General features: G+C 36.3%; 1 protein-coding gene across 1 annotated transcript; it reads left to right on the top strand.

Annotated features, from left to right (window-relative positions):
- The first annotated feature begins 10425 nt into the window (after positions 1-10425).
- LOC133869265 (uncharacterized) lies at positions 10426-12552 on the top strand. Its single transcript, XM_062306221.1, has one exon. The coding sequence runs from the start codon at positions 10426-10428 to the stop codon at positions 12550-12552; it is 2127 nt and encodes a 708-aa protein (XP_062162205.1).
- Positions 12553-12583: the final 31 nt, after the last annotated feature.

Raw genomic sequence — 12583 nt, forward strand, 5'->3', positions numbered from 1 at the left:
GCCAGACGAGTAAAGAGCCGGAGGGGAATGTTGACAAAAAATTACCCAAAGATATCCAATGTATTTCTAAATATGGTGAGGGTTATTTTAGTTTGTATATTCATTTCAAAGCAGTCTGTTGATATTAAAACTGAAAACTTGAAGGAGTTTTGGTTTAGAAATGATATATTGGGATACTAAAATAATCTGTAAAGTGGCGTAAGAGGATTAATATCCCTGTGCTCAGCTCAATAACATTCTAATACATTGATAGTAACTTTATCTTTGGTGTTAAAATCCATCTCAATTAAGTAGCATTCTTTTTTTTTAGTTTCTTATCATTTTTTTTTTCCAGTGTATCTGAAATATTCTGTAGTTTTGTAAAGATTGTGTGACATCCCTTTAAATTCTTTAATTTTTGGGCAGATCACAAACTCTTTCCTCAATGGGTTGAAGATGGTTGGAAGCATTCGGTGGAAGGTTACTCGATGTTCAAGCTTTATTCCAAATTGAAGGCTGTTAAGAAGATTCTCAAAGTGAAAAACTTGGAGATATTTGGAGGCTTGAGGCAGAAAGTAAATAAGGCTAAAACTGAACTTGATTTGGCTTAATCCGCTTTCATTGCTTCCCATGGTGATGAGGATTGTCTTGAGAATGAAAAGGAATGCCTTCATGCTTATATTTCTCTTACTCTTGCAGAGGAAAATTTTTTAAAGCAAAAGGCTAGGAATAATTGGCTCAATCTTGGAGATGGAAATACTTCTTTCTTCCACAAGTCTGTTAAGATGAGGAATTCTACCAATCTTGTGAAAGTTTTAAAAGATAATGAAGGCAGTAGAGTGGAAGATTGGGAGCAAATCAAATCTATGGTTGTTGGCTATTATCAGAAGCTCCTTGGGAGTACTAATCATGATTTTTCTAGTGAAAAGGCTCACAGGATCACTAAGTTGATTACAAGAAAGTTTTCTTCGGCTTGTGTTGGTGGTATGGTTGCTGATGTTACTAAAGAAGAGATCCAAAAGGTGGTGTCTTCTTTTAATAAGAACAAAGCACCTAGATCAGATGGCTTCTCTGCTGGATTTTTTCAAAGAGCTTGGCCGATTGTTGGTGAGGATGTGACTAAAGTTATTCTTGACTTTTTCTCTTATGGTAAGCTTCTTAGAGAGGTTAATGCCACAATTATTACTCTTGTTCCTAAGAGATCAAACCCCTCAGTCATAGGGGACTTTAGCCCTATATCTTGCTGCAATATAGCCAACATATGGCGCATACCCTATAACATGTACCCGATAATCAGAGTTACATCTAATAGCGGAATATAATACTGAATGTGCAGCATAACACATATTATAAGCGGAAATACATTTAATATATAACAGTTAATTACAACAAGTGTCATTTACAAGTCTATCTATTTAAAGCTTATAAAGCACATTACACTAACTACATCCTAAAATAGAGGCTCAACAAATACATATGCCACGTAGGACAGAAGCCATAAATAAAATACCCAAGTGCGGACTACCCATGCATCCGTGACTTAGGATTGTCACGATGTGCTCAAATCATAGCATCCCATACGCTAGGTGGACGAGTCAATATCTATATCTGTAGAACCTGCAACCAAAGCATCAATGTCTGCACTGTTGTAGGGGTTGCTGCATCTGTACAGGTGGAGCCCACCATCTTAACATAAATAAATACACTAAGACTTCAGAGGTATACTATTCATTGAGTTTTTGCAAAGAACCAACTTTTTCTTTTTACTCATGCGTACACTATAATAGCCATGAATTTTATAAACTTTTGTTTGAAAACCCCCATAACTGATATAGCAAACATCGACTAATAGAAAACATTTAAAGCATACTACGTAGTTGAGCTTATACATAGAAGTTCTATTGTTGGAAATAACTACATACATCCTCACCTACTATATTACTTTTGATTTAGTGAGACTTAAAAAACAATGGCATTTAAATCATACAATCATTCGATAGAAATTTACATAAATTATTTCCCATTGAGACTCTTATGCATACTAATACGTCTAGCAAAGCTACTCATAGTATAAAAACATCACTCATAAAAACAATGTTATACATGCTCATGCTTATTGTTTTATGCCTTGAGAATTTAACCCAAGTATAGTGCTTCAAGGGAATCTAACCCAAGTAAGCACCTCATGGGAATTGAACCCATGGTGAAGCACTTCTTGAGAATCTAACCCAAGTAGACACCTCATGGGAATCTAACCTATGGTCGAGGACCTCAAGGGAATCTAAACCAAGTAAATACCTCGTGGGTACTTCAAGGGAATTTAACCCATATATAGTTTTCCGTGGGCGATGAACCTCACTTCAATGCACGTTTAGCATTCATATGCTTATGCCTCATGCCTTAAAACAATACATTTCATTTCATGGATCATATCGTTAACTCATGCTTTTGATAGAAATCCATAAACAATTTAACACATTAACTCATCAATTAATATTTGCATAATTGAAATCCCAACAACAGCAGGCAATCAAACTCTTCAAATCAATTCAAATCATACTTTCATACATGCATCATTTCATAAACATTATCGATATTTCAACATAATTGAAACTACTTAAAACATCCAAAACATATTGTCAACATATTGTCGGTTCGGTAATAAAATCATATATCATTTGCAAATCTATTAAATACATAAAAGTACATTTTCTCAGTGAGTAGAATCCTCACCTTGGCTGCACGGATTTAAGCACTAGGTCTTCTAGCCATCACCTTGTAATGTATCATTGTGGAATAACACATTACACCATTTAGCACTCTAAATAATTTAACACCCTAATTAGTACTTGAATCACTCAAGGCTAACCGTTGGAAAACTCATATTTTTAAGGGTTCCAAACACACACCTATAAACATTACTCACTAATTTTACCTACAACACCACTAACCTGAAACACTTATTTAGGGTTAGATATTAAAATCGCCCTCTTACATAATTACCTATAACCTTAAATATTAACTTCAAATAATATTCCCTAATCTATAAATTATTACCACTAATCCATAAATTATTTTCACTAACATCTTATCAATAACATTAACCTTAAGATTACGTTCACTAATCTTTTTATAATAATTACTAATTTATTAACATAATTTAACAACCTAAGTTTCAAACAATTAAAAAACCCCCGAATTAATTTAACCCATCAAATTAGGGTTTTCTATCTTAAACCCATAATTTGTTTTACTAACTCATAACATAATATTGCTATTTAAACATTAATAACACTAACCCATAAGGTTTACTTGGGGTTAGGCTCAAGAAATCCCAATTAAAACATATAATCCAAAGTTAGGGTTTACGGAACTTACCAAAACTCACCCAAATAATATATGAAGTTTGGGGAACCACAAGCAAGCTCCATGTAGCACAATATCTAAAGAAAACACTAGATCAAACTCATATTTTGCTAGATTTAACCAAAAATCCCAAAATATAAATTTAACTATTTACCTCAAAACGATCGGTAGAAACGTAGATCCTCACGCATAGATCACGTTGTCAAAATAGAATTTGAGTTTGGACGGTTGGATCTTTTTAGATCAAGAAAAAACCAAAGAGAAGAGTGGGAAAAATCTCAAAAATCTGAAACTTTTGGACAAAAATGAGGTTTCTGCCCCTTTTAATAAAAGAGGTGCACGTTGCCTCTCTGTGTTTTAGAAAAGCCATTTGGCCTTTTATTTCTAAATGGCCATGCAACCTTTTGGAGTGAACGGACTACGCCCTTCAATTTTTGAATGTGGGGCGCAGGACTGTGCCCCATGTTCCCTATATATATATATATTATTTCATTTCTTTAATTCATCTTATTTTCTTTTTGCTATATCTGATTCCTCTTTTGTCATTATCATTTAATCTTTTATTTATTTAGTTAAGTTTTACTTATTTACTCACCTATTATTTCTTTTATCTTACTTTCTATTTTATTTTCTATTTTTCTTTTTATTCTTATTTTCTTTCCAATTTCTTTTCTAATTTCTTTTATATTTTATTTCTTTGAACTTTAAAAATATTCTCTTACGTTTTTCATAACACTAAATTAACTTCACTAATTATTTACTTAAATTTTATACTTTAATTATTAAATAATGCACCGGATATTACATGGATGATATTGTGGGTCCTAACCAAGGTACATTCATTCTCGGGAGTATTGCTGAGAATATCATGTTAGCTCAGGAATTAGTCTGCAATTATCATAGGGAGAAAGGGCGTCTGAGATGCACAATTAAGGTGGATCTTATGTTTCTGGCGCCATTGGTTCAATCATCAAGAGTTTCCCTTATTTGCACACATGCCCTCTGTGCCACTTCTCATCGCAATGCCAACAAAGCCCCTTTGCAGTTTTTTTCTTTAAGTTCTTCTTGGGTTAAGCGAGTAGTTTTCCGTTTTGGTGTGGAGGAGGAGCCATTCCCACCAGTGACTGATCTACTTGACACCCTAGTTGGTCTGCATGCCTCGTAACAAATATTTTCTTCTTGAACTCTTGCAAATGAAAATGCAGCTACTATGGTCCGCGGTTTGTAAGTTTTGACTTTTCTCTTGATATCGGGTCGAAGTCCCTCAACGAATGTACCGATAAGTTGTCTCTCTAATCGATCGCGATTACGGTTGGCCAAGCGCTCAAATCAGCTTTGATATTTGCTAAGTGTGGAGGTTTGTCGGATCTTGGCTCGTTCACCGTCGACATCCTCAAATGTGGAGGGGTCAAATCGTACTAGAAGTCCTTACACAAATGCTGCCTAGGTGGGCAACCCATGGCTTGCTTCAAACCAATCATACCATTGAATGGTTTCACCTTCAAGATGGATGGATGCAATGTCAACCCTAGAGGCTTCTGGCGTTCCATGATAACGAAAAAATCTTTCTGCCCTTGACACCCAACCAAATGGATCATCTTCATCCCATTGAGGAAAGTCCATCTTCATGCGTGGAAGGTTGTAGTCATGATTGCGATGTCGTGTTGCACGTGGGGTTTGAGGTGGAGATTGACCTGTGCTACGTTCTTCCTGGATGACTTGTGTAATAAGCTCCTTTAACTAGTTTAGAAATCCGGAGTTGAATTGTGACTCTAGTGAAGTGTCCTCCTTGCGTGTTGCATTGCTAGTGGAGCCCATTGAATAAGCTGTTAAATTAGAAATTCTTAGCACGCGGTTTTAGTTTCATGTGTAGGGCATAAATTTTTTTTTTTTTTTTTTTTTTGCCCTTATCCAGAATAGGCTATTCTTAGAATAATAAAATCTGAGCTAAGATTGTCTTAAACCCACGGCCAAACAGGTTCAGGTCCAAGAATAAAACCAGAATAACAAAAGCCAAAAACAGTAATAAGTGTATCCTTACATTGGAATAGATAGGAAAGGAAGCACACCAAAATTGGTTAATCCTGTAGCCAAACAGTAGTTGTCTTCTTCAATTAATAATTCAGCAACAACTTCACTGCACAGACCAGCAGCTCACGTCCAAAGCTCCATGATCGACGAACCACTACGTCACGGCTTCACTAACACCATAACGGCGGTGCAAGAGCGGCAATAGGGTGGGGCAAGAGCGGCAACAAGGAAGAGAACCACAACGGAGAGGGGAAAAAAAAGAAGAAGCTAATAAATAGCCCAAGAACGAACGCACTGATACCAAATGATGGCATCCAAAGGATTCTTATAAAGAGAAATTAAATAAATAGGAGAAAAAGAGAAAGAATAGATCAGTTCGAGGGGATTGGGCCTCCAATGTTTGCTCCAAGCAAAAATAGTTTTTCTTTTCATGCTCTTGCCATACGGCATTTACATCTTTATATAGGGAAAACAAGTTGAATTGAGTTTAATGAAAACATTGTAATTTGTAGAAAACAATTAATGAAAGACATTGTATCTTGTAGAAATTAAACAATCAAAGCATATGGACTCAACAAAGGGAAGAAAGGCTCAAGGCATAGGGACTAAACAAACATAGGGACTCAACAAAGGGGAAGGTTCGAGAAATAAGAATCCTATCAGATACCAATTGTAACAGTTATTTTATTGTTATTGGATTTTTAGGGTTAGATTTTCTGAATTATGAATGTAATTGGAATGAAAATGTAGAAATGGAAGATATATTCAGTAATGAGAGAATTGACGAAGAAACAGTAATGAAAATTACACTGAAAGGAAATGGATTGTTCGAGATGTCCGGTCTCCAGAGCATTCGAGGTACTCAGTCTTCAAGTTTACCACAGTAAACAATTCACTAATCTCATATCCCTACAATTAGGCTAATAACCTTTATATACACATAACCTAGGCCCATTAGCACTAAGCCCAGCCCACTAAGCTATCAAGGCCAAAGCCCATTTATCTAATATACCCGTTACAGATTTTTTATTTTTTATTTATTTATTTATTTTTTCCAGATTCTTGAGAGCTCGTTTAATTCAAAGCTTTGTTTTTGTAATTTTGACTTGAATCATTAATGTACTTAATTGGTTCTCTAGGTTGGGCCGGCGAAATTGCTTATGTTTTTTTTTTCAATGGTCGCTTTGGGTGAATTTCGGTACTTGGCCATGCCAGGAACAAACGAAATAAAATGGTGGCATACGTTTGTTTTGAGAACCCGAGGAGAGAAGACACGTCCAATTTAGCAATAGCAAATTGAAAGTTTTCTTTGGTTTTGGGTGTGTTGTAATCATGCAATGGTGTAGTTTTCTTATTGATATTTTGTCTTGATTTTGCTATTTGCTGATAGTTTGCAATATAATAGTTAGCTTCAATTGTATTGGTATTACAGTAGCTGGTATAGCTCTGATTGATTGTAATTTTGCTCTTTATACTACAAAAAAACCGGCATTTCGCGACGTTTTTTTTTATGTCGTTTAAAACAAGGGACATTAATTGTTGAGTTAGCGTCATTCTTATTAAAATGACGCTATTTTCACGTCCTTTCCTTTAAAAAGACGCTAAATTATAAAATTTAATGTCGTTTTTTTATAAACGTCGTTAACTAAATAAATTATGACTTTTCCTATAACAAACGACATAAATTATTCACGTCGTTTGTGTAAAAGGACGTGAATTCACATCACTTTTAAAAGAGATGTGGATTCACGTCGTTTGTTAGGAAGACGACGTGAATAATTCACGTCCTTTAATATAAAGGATGTGAATTTACGTCGTTTGTTGAGAAAACGACATGAATTCACGTCATTTGGAAAGGGTCGTAAAACTCACGTCCTTTTTAAAATAATTCATGTCATTTGCACAACAAAACGACTTGAATTATTCAATTAGCCAACGTCCTTTGTTAATAGAAACGACAGAAACAAATATTTCAAAACACCCGCGCACGTTGATTTCCCACGTCTCACAGCACGTACGATTAATTACAGCACGTGAATAATTCCTAGCTAGTTCTCATCTGATTGTTTTGAAAGGAAAAGAACTCCATCTAGTTAGGTTATTCACGTACAATCTCCTGAACTCTCTCTCTTTTCACAAGCTCGCACAATCTCACACCTCCAGCCGGCAGCCGCGCGCTCTCTTCGTCACTCTAAAGGATATTGCAGGTAACCTCTGCTCTCTTCTCTCCCATTTGTTGATTACCCTATTTTTGTTCTTTGATTCCCCTGTTTTTCGACCTTAGGTTAAGAGATGAAAAATCTGGGAAACTTTGACTGTTTGGGTATATTGTAATTGAAGTGTTTTTAAAAACTGAACATCAGTGCTTGGATATAGCTGAAAACCCATTGTTTTTCTTATGAAAAGGAAAAAAAAATCAGTAAATCCCAAGTAGTCCAGGGCGATGGTTTAAAAACAGAGGCATTATGGAGGTAAACGTTCATCTTTGAATCTTCATCTTGCTGATTTGTGGAATCTTCATGGCATTTTTTCTGTAGTTAGCTGCTTGTATTTGATTTTTGCAGGTTTGAGGTTGTATTTGTTGAGTGGTTTTGTTTGAGGCCTGATGGTTTTGGGCGTATTCTTTGTCTGTTGTGTAGTTTGTTAGATTGTGGTAGGGATTATGGTTTGTTTGATCCTTTTGCCCTGTGATTAGCTTGTACCTTTAGGTGTGATTCTTTGGTGTTTGGTTTATAAAGTTTTTTGATTCATCCAAAAAAAAAATAAAAAATCAGCGGATAAAGTGTAGGCACCATAGCCAGCCAAGAGCTGAGAGGGGTCCCTAAGGACGACAACACTGGCTTTCTGAGATGCCCCAACTTTATTCTATCAGATCCTTTACCACATTAGCTAGAGAGACACAGCTTTTCAAGGTCCACGCTATAAGGCATAAGCACCCCGGCTGCTTCTGTCTTTGAGGACCTCTTTTTAATAATTTATATATATATATATGTTGAACTTTTTCTTTCTTTTTTTTTTTTTTTTGGTTGGAAGGGAAAAATATATACTGATATACGTGTTTTTAACCCTTATATATGTTAATGCACTTCTAGCTATGAAATAATCATATTTTGAGGCTAGATATTATCCACTTGATTTTATGGTTTTTCTGTCTGTATCGTTGAACAAGTAATTAGTACTTAAGAAACTTGAAGCTAGGAAGGGGCATCCGGGCATGAACAAATTCAGGTAAAGTGATTTTATAATAATTACATATGAAATCCACGAAATGAAACAAGTACTGTTGCCACATGGCAGCTTGTGATATGAGGAAGACATAATAAACCAACCAACCCTTCATTTTCTATGCGAAGTTATCGATCGGCACTGTATATATACATTCTTCTAGACACAGTTAATGAGAGAGAGAATTCAATATATGTTAGTTCATAAGCAAATAATTCCATACCATTAGAGCTGCCTGCCTGCCTGCAATGGATCGAACATGATGAGCATGTTTGCAAAAGTAATTTTTTTGTTTTTGTTTCTGCTATGGAATTTGATTTGATTCAGAAAGTGTAGGTGATGGTTTGTTTTTTCTTAGTTGTTGGTTTTTCCTTAGTTGTTGTCCACTCTGCTCTGAGTAGTTTGCACCTGTTTGGAGGGATTTTGTTGTTGTTTTTTGGGCTTTATAAAGTTTTTTTTCATCCAAAAAAACAAAAAAGTAATGATTTTGTTCATGCTGAGCATGTTTTAGAGGAAGTTTGATTTGCATTCCTGTTCACCAAGAAGATGCGTGCTGTCAAGAAACTCTAGACCCAATGATGGGTTGTTGACTACATTGGTTGTTGGACTTTAATTGTTATATATATAATTTTCTTTCCTATGGAAATTTAGGTTCAAGATGGGGGCCAGGCTACACCTTTCTCATCAGTTATGTCCAGGAAACATAGAAAGTAGGATTTGCTATGCATGTGGACAAAGTTTAATTAATTAATAGTAAAAGAAGTTCCATGCTAGAAAGGAGACGCAGCCAACTCTTTATAAAGTTTAATTAATTAATAGTGAAAGACGTTCCATGTAAAAGAAGTTCCGAGAAGCTTAGATCCTTTTAATCAAAATAATAAGTTGCTTGCTGTACCTAGACCTTTCAAAGCAAATTAATATATTAGAAGAAGTTTACTCATCTTACTCATTTTTTGCCATTCACACACACACACACCAATAGTATGCTCATCTTCTCTTCATGCTCTGTTTTTGCCTTTTAATTTTTATATATATATATATATATATATGTTGAACTTTTTATTTTTTGTTGGAAGGGAAAAATATATAATGATATACGTGTTTTTAACCCTTATATATGTTAATGCACTTCTAGCTATGAAATAATCATATTTTGAGGCTAGATATTATCCACTTGATTTTATGGTTTTTCTGTCTCTGTCGTTGAACAAGTAATTAGTACTTAAGAAACTTGAAGCTAGGAAGGGGCATCCGGGCATGAACAAATTCAGGTAAAGTGATTTTATAATAATTACATATGAAATCCACGAAATGAAACAAGTACTGTTGCCACATGGCAGCTTGTGATATGAGGAAGACATAATAAACCAACCAACCCTTCATTTTCTATGCGAAGTTATCGATCGGCATTGTATATATACATTCTTTTAGACACAGTTAATGAGAGAGAGAATTCAATATATGTTAGTTCATAAGCAAATAATTCCATACCATTAGAGCTGCCTGCAATGGATCGAACATGATGAGCATGTTTGCAAAAGTAATTTTTTTGTTTTTGTTTCTGCTATGGAATCTGATTTGATTCAGAAAGTGTAGGTGATGGTTTGTTTTTTCTTAGTTGGTTTTTCCTTAGTTGTTGTCCACTCTGCTCTGAGTAGTTTGCACCTGTTTGGAGGGATTTTTTGCCATTCACACACACACACACCAATAGTATGCTCATCTTCTCTTCATGCTCTGTTTTTGCCTTTTCATTTTCTATTTGTTTGTTCATGTTAATAATTATTTTGTAGATCTCTGTTTTGTCAAATTAATTGTAGTCAAGCCATGGACAAGAGTTGGATGAGAATGTCTAGAGGTTCAAAAGAGCATCTAGATGGTATCCAAGCATTTCTGAATTTTGCATTTAGCAACACCAATACACCAGGCTTCATTTTGTGCCCATGTAAGCGTTGTCGCATGAGCAACTCATTGACACATGAAGTTGTCTACGACCATTTGATGACGGGCCCAGGAATCTTGGAGGGTTATACCGATTGGGTACTGCATGGGGAAAAGATTAACGCTTCTGTTAATAGGGAGTCCGTATCTCACGGCCCTGTAACGGCTCCCACCAATAGGATGCCTCCCCTTGACGGGTCTAGTGGGATGCATGCCATGTTGCATGACATTTTCAACATGCACGACGTACGAGCCGAAGAAGGTGGGTCCGAAGTTGGTGCACAAGCCGAAGCCGTACAAGAGGATTCAAATGACTTTGACGAGAAGACGAGGAAGTTCTTCGATTTACTTAAGGATGCTGATACCCCACTCCACGAGAATACAAAGCATAGCAAATTGGGGGCTATTGTGCGTCTATATAATTTGAAGTGTATGGGTGGATTCAGTAACACGATATTCTCACTCCTCCTTGAATTTATTAATGAGTTGCTACCAACAAATGCTGTTTTGCCTAAGGACACGTACGAGGCAAAAAAGTATATGAGAGACTTGGGACTTGGATATGAAAAGATTCTTGCTTGTCCCAATGATTGTATGTTGTTTTGGAGGGACACCGAGAAGTTAGAACGATGTACGTCATGCAAGGCATCGAAGTGGAAGGAGGACATTAGTGAGGAAGAAGAGTCATCACGAACATCTAAACGAAAGCCGGCAAAGGTGTTACGGTGGTTTCCGTTGATACCAAGGTTGCAACGGTTGTTTACGTCACATCACACAGCTAAACACATGAAGTGGCATGCTCATGGGCGTACAAAAGATGGTGTACTAAGGCATCCGGCAGATGGTGAAGCCTGGAAGACATTCGATTCATGCTACCCAGACTTTGCCTCAGATCCACGTAGTGTGAGGCTTGGCTTATCCTCTGATGGATTTAATCCTTTTGGGAATATGAGCACAACTCACAGTACTTGGCCGGTAATGTTGATACCGTACAACTTGCCTCCTTGGATGTGCATGAAACAACCATATTTTATGTTATCATTGATTATCTCAGGCCCAAGTTCACCTGGAATGAAAATAGATGTCTATCTACAACCTCTTATATCAGAATTAAAGGAATTATGGGAGGTTGGAGTGTCAACTTTTGATGTATCAGTGAAAAAGAAGTTCACGATGCGTGCAGCCTTGATGTGGACAATAAACGATTTTCCAGCTTATGCAGATTTGTCTGGTTGGAGTACGAAAGGCAAAAAGGCGTGTCCTTGTTGTATGCACTCTACACGGTCTACCTGGTTAACTTATGGCAATAAACAATGTTATATGGGGCATAGGCGATGGTTGCCTTTGGATCATAGTTGGAGAAGAAATAAGAGAGCGTTTGATGGTACACAAGAAATGGGTACTCCGCCTCTTGTGCCAAGCGGTGATGAGATCATGAGACAATTAGAGGTATTTGGACATGTTGTTGGCCATGTTGCGGAGAAACGACAAAGGAGTACTGTTGCCGATGATGACGGGATAATATGGAAGAAGCGTAGTATTTTCTTTACATTGCCCTATTGGAAAGATAATATTTTACGCCACAACATTGATGTGATGCACTTAGAGAAAAATGTGCTCGATAATATTATATGTACATTGTTGGACATAAAAGGAAAAACAAAAGACAACCATGAAGCACGTAAGGACCTACAAAAAATGTGTTTGAGACCAACACTACATCCATTTACTAACGATAACGGTAAGACATATCTGCCTGCAGCTTGCTTCACAATGTCAAATGATGAGAAATATCAGTTCTTGAAGGTCATAAAGGATGTACGAGTGCCTGATGGGTATGCTTCAAATGTGTCACGGTGTGTAAAACTTAAAGAACATACCATTGGAGGTTTGAAGAGTCATGACAGCCACATACTCATGCAACAACTCCTTCCAATTGCACTTCGCGGATCATTACCAAAGAAGGTCGTTGAACCTTCCAATTTGTATTGTAATTCATATATAGATACTTAGAGATTTTGGAGGTATTTAATGAAGATATTGA

The sequence above is a fragment of the Alnus glutinosa genome, chromosome 5 (genome assembly GCF_958979055.1).
Source record: "Alnus glutinosa chromosome 5, dhAlnGlut1.1, whole genome shotgun sequence".
NCBI lineage: Eukaryota > Viridiplantae > Streptophyta > Magnoliopsida > Fagales > Betulaceae > Alnus > Alnus glutinosa.